The sequence below is a fragment of the Plecotus auritus genome (genome assembly GCF_963455305.1).
Source record: "Plecotus auritus genome assembly, chromosome: 9".
Lineage (NCBI taxonomy): Eukaryota > Metazoa > Chordata > Mammalia > Chiroptera > Vespertilionidae > Plecotus > Plecotus auritus.
In genome coordinates, this window is record NC_137783.1 from 5,979,460 (window position 1) to 5,997,222 (window position 17,763).

Genomic DNA, 17,763 nt, shown 5'->3' on the forward strand with positions numbered 1-17,763 from the left:
CCCAGGCCGGGCCTTCCTGCAGGTGACAGCTCTCAGTGGCTCAGCAGGAAACCTCAGACCCCTGACTGCGAAGGCCAGCACTGCTCACCCTAACATGTGTTCTCCTGGGGGTGCCGGGGTCTGAGGGCCATGGTCTGAACTGAGTGAAGGTCTTAGAGGGGGTGTCACCTTAAATGATACCGATGGGCTTGCTCAGGCCAAGGGTATGCACCCACTGGTGTGGACAGAATGTGGGGCAAGGCACAGCTGGGATTGGCTCTGGAGCTGGAGCTGGTGTCCCGCACCTGACCTTGGAGTGCCCATCAGGCAGCCAGAGTCTGCCAGTGACCCCAAGTTGGGTGGAGCAGCAGGCCCTCAGCCGCCCTGCTATTTGCACATGGCCCCTCCCTGTGGCTGCTTAGGTCTGGTGTTCCTGGAGCAGGGGGCCCAGAGAGGTGGGGAGCCCCAAACAGAGCTGCCGTCTTTGTGACCTGATCAGGGCGTGGTGGTCACCATTTCCTCCCTTTGCTGAGGGTCACAGGCTGCAGTGTGGGGAGGGCTGACGAGGACACCAGGAGCCGGGGTGGGGGTCATCTGCCCCTGCAGGAGAGGCTGAGTTCTCTACCCTCCGTCTCCATGGTCAGTCCTGTCTCACTGGGTTTGGGGCCTGGTGGTCTCGGCCCTGCAGGTGACTGTGGGGTGGACATGGCAGGGCTGTGGGGTGGGGGCTGACTGCCTCACCACAGCCTCACGGAAGCTGAGGCTTCAGGGCGACCCTCAGCCTTTCCTGGGCTTGACCTTGGGCACTTCTTACTGGAAGTGAAATGAATCATATAGTGACCCCTAGTAATGGGGCCCCGACAGTGAGCTCTGTGGGCACCTGGGGCCAAATCACCTGCTGGCTGAGGGAGCTGAGGCCTCCTCCCTCCTCTCCTTTCAGTTTGAAGGGCCCCTTCCTTCCTGCCCTCCCTTTCTCCCTTCCGTTTCTCCTCCTCCTTCATCCCCCCTCTTCCCTCCCTCCCCTCCCTCCCCTATCCACTCCTTCCTCCTTCTCCTTCATCCCCCTCCCCCTCTTCTTCCCTCCCTCCTTCATCCCCCTCCCCCCTCCCACTCCTTCCTCCTTCTCCTTCATCCCCCTCCCCCTCCTCTTCCCTCCCTCCTCCACTGCTCCCTCCTTCATCTCCCTCACCCCTCCCACTCCTTCCTCCTCCTTCATCCCCCTCCTCTGCCCTCCCTCCTCCACTGCTCCCTCCTTCATCCCCCTCCCCCCTCCCCACCTTCCACTCCTTCCTCCTTCTCCTTCAGCCCCCTCCTCCTCCCTCCATTCCTGCTCTTCCTGACTCATTGGCAGCTTGAGAAGAGTTTCTGTGATCTTGCATTTGCAAAGATGTTCAAGAGGACACTCCAGGTCTCCTGTGTCCTCTGAGCAGGTGTGTCCTGCTCTGGGTCAGCCTGGAGAGGCTGAGGAGGACAGGAGTATGGGGCACAAGTGGCTCTGCCCACTGGTGACCTTGGGGCCCCCGGCCAGAGTCCACATCCCCCAGGAGCTCGGGCAAGAGCAGGGTTGGAAAGGCAGTGCCCGGCCCGAGGCTTCAGCCTTTGTCTCTGAGTCTCCTTCTCTGTCTCTGCAGCGCCTTTGACTTGGTGAACATCCACCTTTTCCATGACGCTTCCAACCTGGTTGCTTGGGAGACCAGCCCCTCTGTGTACGCGGGCATCCGGCACAAGGCCCTGGGCTATGTGCTCGACAGGTAGGTGCTGTGTGCGCGGCCCACCCACCGCCCAGGACTGGACAGCTTATTCTTTTCAGCTGCTTACTTTTCTTTTTGTTTCTCCATTTGCCAAAAATATGAAACTTGCCAATGTTGACCCGTTGATACAGCACAAATCCCAACCCCTGTCCCAAGGCTCCAGCAATCCCTCCCAGGCGGACTTAGGGTGGGTGGCCTCATGCTTTCTCTTCAGTTTTGTGGGAGAGCTAAGAAAATGAACCCAGGGCTATGGCAGAAGTAGACACCGGCTGGGGTACCTTAGAGTCTGACAACTACATCTTGGCCCTGGGTTCTCCCAGTGGGAGGCGGTGCCTCTCAGTGGCTCCGCCCACCTGCCACTCCTGGAGGTTGGGGGCTGGGGGTTGGGGGCTGGGTCCCTTGAGCACCGGGCTGTGCACAGTCTGCTCAGCAAGGCCAAGCCACCGGGCGCCTCCCTCCACATTCTGCCCTCACAGTCCACCCACCAGAGCCTGGGGCCTGCGCCTCTGGGGAGGGCAGGGGAGCAGCCCGGGGGTCTTCAGAGCAGGGAAGCTGCTCCTGCCTCCTGAACGAGCTCCCAGCAGCCTCTCCTCACTCCCTCTCGCAGGTGGTTTTTCAGGACCCTCTGGTCCTGGACTCCGTGGGGCCCTCCTTCTGTCTCTGGCTGTCTCGTGCGACCTTTCATAGGACCCGAGTTGATAGGCTGTCATTGGGAAAGAAGGCGTCCCCTCAGACCCAGTTGATGGTTAGGTTTGGTTTGGGAACCAGAGTCCCTCTTGAGTCAAAGACAGGCCTCTTGCTGTATGGAGCTCGGCCTCGAAGCCTCATCCCAGGGCTGCTCTCCTGCTGCCCATTCTGCTCAGGCCTCAGCGAGTCTCTCCCACCAGCGTCCCGCAACATAGGTGGCCGTCAGACATCCACTCAGGCTTGGGACAGCCGCTACCACAGCTCAGTCCTCTCCCCTTTCTGCCTGGCGATCTCAGATTTCTCCAGGACTCCACCCTGTCCCCACACTGCCTACATCAGAGCAGTAAGGACTGTGGCTCTCCTGCTCTTTGGCCCCGTGTCTCCAGCTAACCTCTTTCTGGCACTGCGTCCGGACCCTGACCTTTTGACCCCTCCTGCATGCACCAGGCTCCCCTCTGGACTTCCCCCCAGCATGGGACAGGGTCCTTCCCTGCAGGTTCCTTCCTTCTGGGTTTCTCTCAGCAGGATATACCCTCCACAGGGGTCGGAGGGTGGGATTTTGTCCCTTGCTGCCACGTGTGACGGTGGTGGTATTTCACCTCCAAGGCCCTTAGATGAGGGCCCACGCCCTGTCCAGCAGCCAGGTCCCTGCTGCAACCTGCCAGGCCCACACAGAGGAGGCAGGAGTGCGGGATATAGTATCTGGTTGTCCTGCCCACCCAGGGCCCAGCCCCCTCAACCCCTAATGCAGCCTCCAGGTGTGACCAGACTGGGCTCGGAGGTGGGGTGACCTGAGGTGAGGAAGGGCCAGAGCAGACCTAGGCCCAGATCTGAGCTCCTCGCCTGCCTCCAGAGCTGGGGCCTCAGCCACAGGGCCATGGGGCCCGTTGCTTGGTCCGTGTGCTGACCCAGGGCCACCTGTGACAGGGGCTCCCGTGTCCCTGGGCTGGGGCATGACATCCTTTGGCCAGCTCGTCCATGAGTCCTTTGTTGCCTGTTCTCACCCAGCGGGCTCTGGAGCGCCTCCACCATGCAGGCTCCAATGTTGCTGAGTCTGTGCTGAGGCCCCAGGGAATCGAAAACGTGCGCTGCTTGGAGCAGGTTCTCTCTGGGCACTGACCTGACAGTGCTGGCGTGGAACACAGTGTCGCGATTCAGGAGGTAGCAAAGAAGGCAGGTGTACGGTGAATCAGGCTCAGGGGAGCCGCCCTGGGAGCGTTCCCTCGCAGTGGCCGATGCTGGCCTCCCCGAGAGCTGCCAGGCCGGGTCCCCGTGGGCAGAGCCACCATGCCTGGGACAGTGAGCCCATGGCCAGGAACAAGGACCTCGTTAGGGAACTGTTGTGTGCGGTCTCTGGCTGACAGGTTCTGGGGGGCTGTACAACTCACTGGGACCTCCCATGGAGCGGGGCTGAGGCAGACCCTTGAGCAGCCTGCTTTGGTGACTGTGGTCAGGTTGTCAGTGGGGTGTGGCATTAAACTGTGTCATTGCCCCAAACTGCCATTCCCCTGCAGCGTCGGGGAAAGCAGCCTTAGGGTTTGGGCACTTTCCCGTGGCTTTGCATTCCCACGAATCACTTGTGTGGGGGCTCGGCCAGCCGCAGATCCGGCCTCTGCACGCAGCACAAAGGGCGGCTCTGTAGGAGTGTGAATACCGGGCCGCCCTTTCATCAGGGCTGCTAACCTTTTGGCAGCCACCAGCAGACTGCATTCTGCTCTGCCGATTGGGAGGACAATGCCATGCCGGCCCTTTGAATGGACGCTGCCACCAACAGTGCCCCATTCACTCTTTGGGAACCTCTGGGTGCATTGTCTGTAGGCCGGGAACACAGGGAACAGCGAGGAGGCTCCGAGAGGCGAGCCTGCCTTCTTGGCTTAATCTCCCCGTGAAGTTTTGTGGGTCCACATTTCCATGAGCTGGTGCCATCAGACCTGGGGAAGGTGCATCGGCCTGAAGCCCCATCCCCAGGGCTGCTGTGGGACCCTGTGTTAAAACAGAGGCCGCCAGGGCTATGTTTGCAACCTTTCTGTAAATCTCAAGCTTATTATAAAATGGAGAGTTTGTGTTCAGAAGTGTTTAACCTCCCAGCAGAGCTAGGCATGCGTGCCTCTGGCCCCTAGGCCCGCGGGCCATCATACGCAGGCGTGGACCCAGAGCACCCCTCCCTCCAGCCTGGCCGATTGGGAAGGGTTCCTATTGGAGATGTGAAGATAGGGTTTTCAGTGGTAAAGTGCAGATAGGGAGTTCCTCTGGGTGGTTTTATTACAAATAATCGTGCTTTTTGTGCAGTTTAATTGTTTGCTTTTAATCTCTTGTTAGGAAACTTTTAAAAAGAAGACAAACCCCAATTAATGAAGAGCGTCAGGCTGGCACTGGAGGTGCGGGGCTCCAGGGATGTGGGTCCTGCGTTGGCCTGGGGTCCCCTCTGGCCCTGGACCAGTCTGTCCGCCTCCCGGACACACAGTTAAGCTCTCTGGGGAGCATTGGGGGATTAAACAGGAGCAGAGACCTCAGCCAGTGTCCCTCCCGGGGCTGAGACTTCCTGACACCTCCTGGAGCTTTCGGCCGTGAAATGAGATTTTTTTTTCCACAAGTGACAGGGCTCTTCTGTCTCCCCTTTGAGATGTGGCCTGGCCTAGTTCAACAGAAACATTTTTACATTACAACTGTGAAATCTTGGCATAAAGCGCCCCTTTGTCCCCTCCATTATTTTCTCACAAATACAGTCCATTGTCACAGCGCTGAAGTTAATTTGATCAACATTGGGACATTTAACTTTTATGTCCGGTCAAAAGAGTTGTTTCATGCTCATTTTGGGCATTCAGAGGAGATGATGGCCAGAAAAATAATGTTGCCGTGAACAATTCAGGGCAATTAGTTTCCCAGGGAGAGGCGATGTGATGCCGGCCGCCCACGGCCCCCTTTGTCATCCCAGGGCCGGTCATCAGTCAGCTGTCAGCCTGCTCAAAGGCCCTCCACCCGGAATGTGTCTCTTCAGGCCGTTCCCAGAACTCGCTCGCTGTTGGCGAGCAAAAGAGAGGCGCTGGTGTCCAGGCTGAGGCAGGTCCCGCAGACGTGGACGCTGGACGCTGGGCACTCGTTCCCGCCACCTGACTTCCTGGTTGTAAACACATCCGTCCACTCAGGGCCCCAGCCTGGAAGCCTGGGTGGCCGTTGTCATGTCTGTTTGGAGCCCAGCTCAGACTCCACAGGCCAGTGCTCGCCACCGGCGTTTTCAGGGTGTTGGGCAGGATCACGCCCAGTTAGGACACGTGAAGTCCAGTTGCATCCCAACAAATGAGCTCGCTGTTCTACGTCTCGGATGATTGATGGTATCTGTAATCTATCCTTTAATTTATTTCTTGAAAACGGATTCACACGTCCAGAAAAGGAGCAGGCTCTGATGACAGCCATGCACCCTCCACTCAGCTCCGTTAGGTTCACATCTCCGTGTTTGTCTCACGTGTCCTTTCGCTAAGAAGTGAAACATGGATGCCATCTATGTTCTCCATCCTGAATCCTTATCCTGCCCCTCCCCCTCACCATTTTGATTTAGTGCCTGTCCTTCCGTGGCCACATTGCTGTACTGCTGGCATGCGTGAGTACATGTGCACGTTGGCTCGTCTGCGTTTTCTTCGTCCGCACTGGCATCGCGAATGCCGTCATGCTGAACACCTGCTCGGCAGGCATTCCTGGCTCGGCCCTGCAGGCACTCCTGGCTCGGCCCTGTCCCTGCTCCGGGGCCACTCCCTCTGCGGACACTGCTTTGGGCCGTCCTCGGTGTTTTACTGACATTCGGGACAATGTTGGGAGTGGTGCTTCTGGCTGCTGGACTATGCCTGCTGCCCTGTGCTGTGACCGGGTGCATGCCACATCCTCCAGGGCCTGGCGTGCACGCTCACACCAGGCTGGGGAACATGGCATTTCCCCAGCACCTGTGAGGCTGAGTGTCGTATCCTGGGTTACTGGTGTTGAAGTGTGTAAGGACTCACTCGGCTGAGAGTCAGGCTGGGATTCCCTGCCGGATACTGAGCAACAGGAGGCTGAGGGTCTTCTGTGCTGGTGTCAGGCTTCAGGTGGTGGCCAGGTGGGGTGTGGGGTGTGAGGTGTGGTTCTCAGAGTGGAAAGGTGTATCTAATATTATAATGCTATTTAAAGAATGAATGAATGAATGAATGAATATGACAACTGCTCAGCAGGTCCCCAGCCCGGAGCACACAGGTGGTCTCCCCCACCACTCTGCCCGAGACAGTTCTCATGGGGACGGGTGGTCATAGGGGTGGGTGTGTGAGAAGGTGCTTTAGTGAACTTAGTGATTGAGAAGTACTGACGTGATGACTGGGGACTGAACCCACCCAGCCCCTGGGTCCCCCACCTCGAGAAGCAGCCCTGAGAGCAAGGCCCAGGCCAGAGCAGGGAGCAGGCTGACAGTCCTCGGGCCACCATACAAAGCACAGTCATTTCCCATGTCTCCGAGGGCCGGAGGTCTGAGGGCCCAGGAGGGCTGCCCCCTCACTGTGTCCTCACGTGCCCTGCAGAGGGCCTCTGGCGTCTCTTGTTCTGTCAGACCAGGGCCCTACCCTGTGACCCATCTAATGTTAACCTCCTTAAAGGCCCATCCCCAGCACAGTCACATGGGGGCCAGGGCCTCACCACGTGGACTTGGGGAGACAATTCAGTGCATAGCAGGGCCTCAGGCCTCAAGCAGCTGAGACAGGAGGTGAATTTTCAGAAACCTGAGCAGTTCACATGGGGACGCCTATGGGAAAGAGTGGATTTGGGAATTAATACCTTACCATGAAAACCTCACCTGACCCAGCTCTCTCCGTGCGCTGCTCCATCAGGGCTGTGGCTGTGCCCAAGATTCTGTGACTTCTCCATGTCGATCCCTCCAGTGGCTGAGGGTCTGTGTGTCACCCATGGGTGCAGTGGTGGGCAGAGTGGGCACCACTCGGCCGGCCTGGCTGTAGGAGTGTGTGCTGGGCCTGGGAGGGCCAGTTGGTGGGCTGGCCACTGACGCTCAGGCTCACTGGCTGTTGGTACTGCACATGACACCCAGTGGGACCATCAGAGGGACATTTGGGAGCTTCATGCTGACTCTGACGCTGGCTCAGGTCCTGTCAGTAGGTTTTTCCTCTTTGCCTTGTCTCTGCCTTAGGACAAACCATTTTACACAGGCTCCCTGTGCCAGCTGGAGTCAGGGCAGGAACTGTCTGCCTGGCGCGGCCGGCCCTGCCAGGCCAGAGCCCACGCCAGCACGTGCCCAGCACAGGAAGTAGAGCACATTGGTCAGTTTGTTTATAGCCACTTAAATATTTCTACCATACACCATTCAATGAGACATGTTAAGATTAGGAGAAACACTTAAGGAACTTTAAAATGTTCTGCCTAGTTGTAGTAATTTCTGTTGTTGATGTTTTTGCTAATAAAAATTTTAGAGAATGCGGCCTCTACCAGACCTGAGAAACAAAAGCCCACGCTAGTTGGTTCCTAATTATATGTGAATTCCACTCCGTCCGTAGTTAAAAGACAGGAACGGACAGAAAGAAAAGGAACAGAGCTGGCGGGTGAGTCAGGGGAGGGGCTCCTACGTCTGCAGGCCGCGCAGCTCTGGGGAAGAGACCCAGTGGCAGCGAGTCTGTGATCTGGGACACCGACTGTCAGCGGCTCCGAGGCGACCGATTGCAAATGCTGTCATTTCTGAATATTTAACCTGTGCCTCCCCTCGGGACGTTGTCTCCATACCAGATGCCTTTGGTCTGCCGTGCGGGCCTCCCAAGTCCGCAGCCCTTGCTCGCTGGGCGGCCTCCGTGACGTGGGAGTGTCACTGTGGTTTGTCTCATAGTGAAATCACCTGTCAAAACAGAAAGACGCTCCATTTTCAAGGCCCAAAAAATTGATTTTTATGGCTGTTCTTGTAATTCCCTTTTTGAATTAGGCACGCGATATTGATGTGGGCCTACTTTTTAATCATAATAGCTCCTGACAAGGTAATTAATTTTAAAACAACGCTTTTTTTCCTCCTGGTCCAAATGGCACTCTGTTGAAATTAAAAGTGAGGCCCCGGGCCCGGCACTCAGGCGATTGCCTGGGCCTGTGGCGGCCCCTCCCGCTGCCGCCGCGGCACGACCTTTCAGACCCTGCTGTTATTAATGGGCGCAGGCCATTACATCAAGAAGAGAGAGCCACGGAAGTAGGATCAAGTTTAGGTTTTTAATGACAGTGTTACAAGGCTCTGGACACGCCGTTGAAACCCTCCACTCGTCACCGCAGGCATCTCCGTCCCCACACCTTCCCTGCAGGTAGGAGAGCCAGGCCCTGGGAAGGCACATTTTCTCTCTCTAAACACTTAGAGGTTTTTGAAGTTTATTCTATCAGATGCTAAATCTGAAATTTGAAAGTTGTTCGTTTTTTTTAAAAAAAAGAATTTACCTCAAATTGGGCTCTACCATCTAATTAGCCAAATAGCCTTTGCTTCCTAATTCATAACGTGGGTACCAGCCGCTCACATTTCTTCCTAGTCTCTAATTCCCTTCCCATCAAAAGTGGGGACCTCAGTTGAGCCAAACACTTTCATCATTTAATCAGCAGGTGCCCAGCTTCAGCACGTACCCCGGAGCAGCTCCATGTCACTGGCGGGGGGTCACCCTGGCGTCCCATAAATGCACCCTGGATTGTGTCCTCCTGTGGGCCTTGCTCCAGGCTGGGGTGTCCCAGCACCTACCCCCTGCAGCCTCCATGTAGCCTCCAGGGCTTGGCTCACTGTGAACCCTCACGGATCCCACAAGATGGGAGCCCTGGCCTCTCCTGTGACAAGAGTGGTCTTCAGCTGTCCTACCCGCATAGAGCGAGTTCCTCAGAGCTCACATTGACTACAGATGTGTCCCGCCACCCCTCAACGGGCACCCGCTGCCATCAATCTCACATACAGAGGAAGGGTGCCCGATAGCACACCTGCGTGATGTGCTCACAGCCATGAAGGCCAGCAGGCCATATGCAGTGTCCCCACTTCTCCAGCCGTGTGCATGCTTGATCAGCCTCAGAGTCCACGGCACGCAGGGAACAGCAGCACAGGCGACAATGGAGCGGTGACAGCCTGGTCATTGGGGCTGTGCACCTTCTCCCTGGACGCTCCTCAAGGACCGCCGGCTCCCGTGCTGTCCCGTGAATAGAGCCGACAAGTTACTGAAATAAAATGTGCAGATGCCTTGACACAGACTTTCCCCCCAGGAGAGTGACGGGCCTCCTCCCTTAGGCAAAGTCAAGCTGGAGAGAAAAAGAAATCACTTGAGTGGACTGAGCCACGGGTGCTGGCTGGGAGGAGGGCGCCGTGTGACGAGGCGCTCTGAGGGTCCCGTGGCAGCCACCCTCTCAGACTGCCCTCAGCCACGTCCCAGGTGCTGTGCTAATGTCTCCATGGCCACATCCTCTGGCCCCTCCCCAAGGACAAAGCAGTGCTGACTCTGAGCAGCAGAAATGTCTCAGGAAACACCACGGGCACAGCACTCTCTCAGACCCGCTCACTGGCCTTTGGCTGGGGCGGGGGGCGGGGGCGAGGACATGGCTTGGCCAGGTGCTCTGCCTCTGGTCCGAGAAGGACAGAGGTCCCATGCAAGACAGCAGGCTGGGCGGGGGGTGGGAAGCAGCAGGAAACAAGCGGAGGAAGCATGTCCACTAAGGGCCTCCTACCCTGGGGCACGGGACCCATGTGGCCTGGGACTCCCAGCCACCTCAGGGCTGTGCTGTGCCTGCCATGCCGCTGGGGTGCCAGGAGGCCATCATGGAGCTGAATGGATTTGCCTGACCCTCAGACCCAGAGCCGCGGGGACTGGGAGGGCAGGCTGGCTGGCTGGGTGCCAGGGCCAGGGCTGGGTCTGGAGAGAACTGACACTGAGCCAGGCTCAGAAAGTCGGCCGCAGGAACCCGTGAGGCACTGAGGGTAAGGGAGCCAGCGCCTGCCTCCTGCTGAGGGGACCTTCCATGTCCTGGGGACGCCAGCCTCCTGGGGAAGTGCTGGTGGACTGGTGCCGGGGCGAGAGAACAGGCTTCTGTGTGGTCTCAGCTGACAGCCAGAAGTCAGTCAGCATAATGAGCTGTGATGGTGTGGTTTCTCAGTCTGAAGCCCAGTGATGGTGCTCCCTGACCTCTCACTGGTCCACAGCTGGTGGTAGCACCGTGGAGTTGGGACTCTGCGCAGAACGGGCCCTGAGCCTGCGGGGACAAGGCTCCCTCATGGAAGCAGAGCATGTCACTGTCTTCTCATTTCCCGTGTGGCTTCTGTGCACAGGGTGGGGCCAGGAACCCCATGTCCTAAGGGTCCTGAGGGGAGGACTCCTACTGACCTTCCTAGGAACCTTCACGTTTCTGAGGATATTTTTTTAAAGATGTTTAACACCAGGAAAAAGTTGTTGTTTTTTTCAGGATGGCTGCAATAGCTAGGTTCCTGTGGGCACCTGTGAGGCAGGTTCTGTCCCCTCACCTGTGAGCACAGCGCAGGTGTGGGGAAAGGAGGGGCCTGTGCTGGTCCTGGACACAATGGGGGCCAGTCCACGGGCTGAGTGAGGCTGGTGTCTCTGCCCACACCTCTGACGTCTTCATTCCTGATTAGTATTTCCTCTATAGAAAGATTTAATTTTAACGCAGTGAAATTGCTAGTTACCTGCACCATTAATAACAATCTGTGAAAATGTTCTTTCTCTTCAAATTAATGTAATAGTTAAGTATTATTAAAAAGGAAAACAAGGCTTGTCGTGAAATTTAGCTACATGATAGAGCAATTAATACGTAAGAGAAATAGGAACATGGCCGAGATGGTTTTTTAAAGAATTGTCGACAGGAAGTGTCTCCCTATAAAGTCAGATTAAGGAAAAGTGTCCAGGATGGATGAAGGATCCACAGAAAAGAATAGGGAGTCACAAAAAATTCCAATTCGCTTGGGGAATTTGGTGCTTTACAAACTCGGGGAAGAAAGCATTGAATGTTTAATAGATGGTGCAGCTCAATGGACCATTGAGAAATCGATAAACTCGGACCCCTACTTCCCAGTGTGACTCCAGACGGATTAACCAGCCGCAGAACTCCACCTTGAAGATAAAGGACGGAAGCCATTAATGGATGGGGCCGGGAAGGCCTTCTGGAGAATCAGCTTATTTCACTGCGTAAAAACAAAAATGTTTGCAGAAACAGAGTTAAAGGCCAGCAACAGACTGAGAGTTAACATCATAATTTACAGGAAAACTCCTGGAATTCAAAGTGAAAAAGGCAAGGAACTGGAAAGAAAAGCCGTCTCTGAACAAGTAGAAGTAGAGAATGCAGGTTCTAACAGGTGCATGAGAGGACGGTCAGCCTCCTGGTAATCAAGCAAATTAAAACAAAGACGGTGTCTCCACTCCTCAGACAGGTTACATAGAACACAGCAAGTTCACCCTCCCGGACACACACGGGTGAGCGAGCAGCCACCGGGCCGCCTGACAGCACCTGGGAGCTGGATCCTCAGGGCCGAGTCCCACCGTCCTCATCACGGCAGGAGGTGCCAACCCAGCGCCATACTGCCCGTCACTCATCTCTAGTTTCTCAAGATGATGAATCAAGTTAGCAAAGACCGAGCAGGTGATACGTGGCCTGCCACGCCCAGGCGCCTGCCCCAGGAGGGCACGGTGCCCGGGCTCCACACAACGTACCAACAGGCATTACAGGGTGGGCCGGGACGCATCGGGTTCCTTGGTATCCGAGTAGGTGTTTCTGAGTGACTGGTGAAGACCCTTTTGCATGCCTGGTCCAATTAGGGTTTAAGTCAGTCTCTGCAGCCCACCCACAGCTCTGCACAGCAAGTGTGTCCATGAAGCCACAGCCGGGCAGTGACGCTGGGAAGCTTGGTCACCAGGCTTGCCTTTCCTTCTGCACAGACGACACATCTGTTCGGCTGATTGACTTGTAAGAGGTTCTCGTTCTGCTTTGGAAACAGGAGTAGCTAGCGCTTTGCCCGCCCTCAGAGCCACAGTCATGGATGGCGTGGTGGGCGGTGGCCAGCAGGTTTGAGCAGTTCCCAGGCTTCCTTGTCTGAGGGCAGAGATAGAGGCCACACTTGCCATGGGCATGCTTTTCAATGGAAAGTCTTTATGGAGCACGCTGTGATCCACTTAACATTCGGTAGGAACACGTTTTCCAGCCAGGCAGTATCTGCTTGAAAAGATAAGTTGCCGTTATCTTATAACTTTGAAACATCCAATGGGGATGATATGTAAACACTTTCAGGGCAAGTCCAAGCTGCCCTTCCTGCCTGAGAGGGACCATCCAAAGGCAGGAGAAGGCGGCCTGGGGCCCTGTGGGCTGTCTCACCCACATGGCTCCCTCTGGGCCACCAGCCCTCCCACGCGCTGTTACCCGGCAGGGCTCACTGTGCACGGCATGGGAGCCAACACGATGGCACTGCCTGTTGAGAAAAGAAAGAGCTTTTATGTGCAAGTTCATTTGGCAAGAAGATAGGAGGGGCTTAAATCTGTCCCCCCATCCAGTGCTCAGGGTGGATTGAAGGGGTTTCAGCACCAGATATTCCTGGACAGCGGACCTTCCTTCTGAAAGGGTCCAGGTGTGTGGGGGGAGAAGGGGGAGGGGGCAGGGAAGGAGGAGGCAGTTAAGGGTCCACAGTGTTAGTCCTGAGGGGTGTCCACAACGTTGCCCACAGTGAGTGGGGTAAACTGGTTCCAGGTCTTGTTGGAAACAGGGCAGGACCAGTTTGAGCTGGTCCTGCCATTATAGGTCCCTGTACACACCACCACACCAGCTTCCCGAATCCTGGGAACCCCAGTGGGAGCCTGTCTTCCCGGGTGCAGGCTGTGCTTCCCACCAAGTGTGTTCACGCCGCTGGCCCAGTCGATGAGGACCTGTTGGCGGCACACACGATGCTGGAGAGGGCCTCGCACTGTAGGTGGACATGTGTGGCCGTGGCCACTTTGCTAAGTGTTGGGGGTACGCATCTGCCTTCCACGGGAGGTGGTATAAAATGTGTGGTAGGAGCATGGCTGCAGCGGCCAGTGGGCGTGAACGCACACTAACTTGTCTCCTCCTCTCCTCCCAGGATCATTGACCAGCGATTCGAGAAAGTGTCCTACTTTGTCTTTGGTGACTTCAACTTCCGACTGGATTCCAAGTCTGTGGTGGAGGTAGGCCCCCGCCCGTCTGGAGCCCACGCGTGTTCAGTGGTGTTAGGAAGGCAGCGGAGACATGCTGTCCTTTATGGGCGAGTTCAGTGTCGTCATTCCCACTGGTTATGTTTATGGCAAAAACTCCTAATAAAGAAATGTCTTGCTATCAGAAAAGGGGGCTGTTCTTGGGATCAGGTGGATGGGGGTCCCTCAGATTTCCGCAGTCACCGTCAGCCGCTGCTAAGTGCTGGGACCTGTTCTGTCTTGACAACTGAAATTGTCAACTACTGAAAAGAAACAAGGAAGCGGCTCGGGGTCCAGCGCTCCGCCCTGCCTCAGCTTCTCTCTCCTCATGGCACATTCTGTCTCCTTTAATAAACGTCGACGTCACTCCATCTTTGGGAACTCGGAGGCCATGTGTGTCTCCTGGGCACACCCACAGGGCCAGGGTCCCCTCGGGCCCCTGAATCCCTGTCCCTGCTGAGGAAGAAGTATAGATAGAAACCCTCCACCTGGCCACTGGGCATTGAGGTTGGAAGGCGGGGCTCAGTGCAGTTGCATGTCCCAGCGGTGTGACCTTGGTGTGTCACAGGAAGCAAGGCCGGTGGCCAGGCACAGGGGTCGGCTCTCCCTGACGAGGTCGCTGCAGGGGCACTGGGACGGTGGGTGGGGCCTCTCGTGCTGTTGGGCTGCAGCTCTGATGTCAGCTCTCCCAGCCGCTGCAGAGGGAGACCTCCACCTTGAGCCTGCACCTGCCTGGGAGGAGCGGTGTTGGGAGGGAGACGGCAGCAGTGAGCCAGGCAAGCCTCCCAGAGCTCGGTCCCGCGCCTGGCACAGACTCCAGAGCGCATGTGTGGTGACCACGGTGGGAACAACAATATGGAAAAGTGGCAGTCCCTCCGAGTTATTATCTTCCCATTAGTAGTCTCGTTACAAATACCGTCACACATTAATCTTCCTTCTTTGGTAGGAAATTATTTCTTAAAGACAGACGGAGCAGGCTTTGATCATCCCACAGCTCCCTTGGTTGACAGAAATGAATAATGTTGTATTGAAATCCTCTTTTATAATTTAATTAAGCCTGCGCTACCTCACCAAGCCAGCCCCCCACACACATGCGTAATGTTCACTGACCACCAGAGCACGGCGCCCTGACATCGAGGAGCCCCTGAGCGTGGGGCGGGGGCTCCGATGTCAGGGAGTGCTCTCAGGTAGACTGGTGGACCGGTGAGTGCCCCGGGACTACAGAATCCTTCCTTTGGGTCTGCTGAGTTTTCTTTCCTCATTTTGACATTGAAGAGCTAATGAGTCAGGTATCGGGGACCCAATCAACATCCCTCAGGCCCTGCCGCCTTAGGGAACTCAGGAGCCGCCCTGTCATGTTGGAATCTGCCCCGTGTCTGACACCATTGGCCGGAGTGGCTACAGAGGCCGGTGCCCTGGAGGGAGGCGCCTTCCCCAGGAACCTTAGGCCACCGGGCTGCAGAGCTGCACTGTTAGATCTTGAGTCCCTGGGCACGTCTCTTTGCTCGCTGGTGCTGGGGACCAGCGGGTCTGCTCTGCTTGGAGCTGCCCACCACTCACCTGGAGGGTCTCCTCTCAGCAAAGCACAGCGGGGCCTTGAAAGACATCAGCTGATCAATCAGGAGCCACCCAGCAGCTTGCACGTTGGGAAAAGGTCAGAGTTTCACACGTGGCCTTTTCCTCCCGATAGAACAAATATCACATAGAAGGGCAGTGCTCCGGACTGAGGTCAGATAGTCACAGGTGTGTGCACAGCCCGGTTCTGGTTCCCGTGGGGGGTGCTGAGCTGCACGCCAGCTGTGCAGAGCGTGAGGTGCTGCAGGCAGTGGTGACTGGGGGCAGGAGGGCCTGGGTCATTGGTGAGTTTGGGGAGACTTGTCTATACAGTCAGAGTTTTCCTTTTTCTTATTTCGTGGGTGCCCGGGCGTGACTGCAGGAGGCCCGTGTGCTCAGTTAGGGGCAGGTGCGTTCCTGGGGGGAAGGGGGGGCGCAGCCCACTAATAAAATACACTCGTCTCCCACTCCCCCAACATGTGTACCCAGCACCCTTTCTCTGGGTGCTTCATATGGAGGGATCGGTCTCGGTGATGGTGGGCTCAGGGCCTCAGGCTGCGCTCTCCACTTGGCTCTGGCACACTTCCCCTGCCTTTTCATTCCTTTCAAGTGAAGTGTCTGATGAGGATGTGCGGGGAGGTGGGGAGCGGGTCTCGTTAGAGTTGCAGATCAGGGGGCCTAGACTCAGAGCAGATGGGAGCCAAGGCATCACCTGGAGCACCACGTCCCACACTGGGTGGTCCTGTGGGGTCTCAGACAACCTTGAGCACCAGACCCCATGCTGTGCAGTCCTGTGGGGTCTCAGACAGTTGTGTGGGTGGAGGAGGCGCAGCCCCAGGCAGACACTGGGGTGTAGGCAGCAAGCCCTCTGTCTCACCCCGCCCGCCACCAGGGGCCCTGAGTGTTCTCTGTCCTCAGTACCGCCACCAGCCTGGGCCTCTGTCTGGCACCATCCCTTCTCCTCCTGCTGGGTGGGCAGGCAGGCCGCCCATAGCAGTGACCCCTCTCGGGACACCGTCTTTGGACACCCACATTTAGTGCCTGCGGACCAGGTCCTGGGGGCAGGAGAAGGCCATGCAGCCCCACCCCACCCCTGTGTTTTTGGGGAAGTCTGTGCTCTCAGCTCCAGGGGGTCACCCTCAAGTTATGTTCCTATCACCCAGGGCCAAGTGAGAGGTGTCCACACCTGTCCTGGCCAGTGCTGGGTTGTGCGTGGTACGCAGGCCTGAGGGTGCTGTCAGGATGGGATGCGGCATCGTTGCTTTGTCTGGAGTTGGCAGACAACCTCCCTCCTGAGGAAGAAGGTTGAGGTTATGTTTTTGGCTCAACTAGAAGCCACAGCTTGACTTGGTCTCCTTGCTGACCCCACCTGAAGTGGCAAGCTGAGCCTCCCTGGTCCTGGACGCTGACTGTGTCCGGCTGGCACAGTCCACGGAGGTTAATTCAATCCATATTTAGAGCAAGAGAGGCAACGAGCTAGATCTGGACAGCAGGGAGTCAAAGATAGTGATTGTCCCCCTGTGGCTGGAGCAGGGTGGACGCTGGGAGCTCTGTCAGCCCTAGGAGGAAGCCTGTCATTTGTGGTGAGGGAAGGTTATGGGGTCACCGCAGTCTTGGCCGGAACCCGCCTGGGAGAGAGGCGCTGTGTGCACTGGGAAGACTGTCCCCCAGGCATCAGCCACTTCGCATTTCAGATGCAAATTAATACAAACAGGCTTGCAGAGCAGAACTGAGGAGAGGATACTGTGATCACATGTGGCACCGCCTAAGCCATAATTAAAACATAAACAAATTAAACACGATTATCATGTGCCCCCTACGGGGCCGCGCGTCATGGAACTAATTAATAATGCAGCCTCCCCTCAGCCCTGCTGGCGGATCACTCAGAGGGTATGTTTCATGCCTTGCGCAGTGGCAACTGGCAGCTGGGGCGCTCAGCTGGCCGTAGTGACAAACAGTGACAGCAGTGCCAGGCGCTCCCATCTCCTCGCGGCCCAGCCGAGCGCCCACCTGCCGCCCATCACTGCCGACAGTGATGGTGATGGATGCGTTTCGGAGGCTGGCAGCCGTTTTCAAAAGCCAGTTACTGACAGGTACACATGTGCTCAGGTACCAGGTGGGCCTGTTAAATGTCCTGTGAGGAGCTGACTTAAAAGCAGCGATTGTCCAGGAAGCCACGCTAGCAGGAGGGGTGCTGGCCAGTGGGGTCATAGGTGACCATGCGACCTTGGGAGAGGATGAGGAAATCGCTGTAGAGGTCCCCATGCCTCCCACACAGCAGAAAGGGGCATCGCCTCTGGTCAACCCTCTGAGAACCCCCAACTGGATCGCCCCCATACTGGCTGATGCCAGCTGAGCACACGTCGAGCACCAGGTGAAATGCTGGCTTTCATCTGGGTTCCGGTCACCTTGTTGAACCAAACCCAACCACATCTCTGCACCCAGGACCCCTCAGCCTGGGGACACAGCGGGCACGGGCCAGGCCAGCTCCTGGTGGGGGCCCTTCGGCCAGGGCAACAGCTGTGTTGCTGGCCCCCTGCGTGTGTGCAAGGTGTGACTGCCACTCCTCAGTTGGGGTGTGCCTGGCAGCCTGGCTTGGCCCTGCAGAAGCCCCCACGGGCGGC

At 56.9% G+C, this 17,763-nt stretch overlaps 1 protein-coding gene across 2 annotated transcripts in view; it reads left to right on the top strand.

Moving 5' to 3' along the window:
* INPP5A (inositol polyphosphate-5-phosphatase A) overlaps nt 1–17,763 on the top strand; it is a 145,016-nt gene that overhangs the window by 103,860 nt on the left and 23,393 nt on the right. For both annotated transcript variants that reach the window (XM_080640009.1, XM_080640008.1), the window contains exons 8-9: nt 1,611–1,730; nt 13,495–13,579. In XM_080640009.1, coding sequence (XP_080496135.1) covers nt 1,611–1,730; nt 13,495–13,579 — 205 coding nt within the window. The remainder of the gene's footprint in view (nt 1–1,610; nt 1,731–13,494; nt 13,580–17,763) is intronic.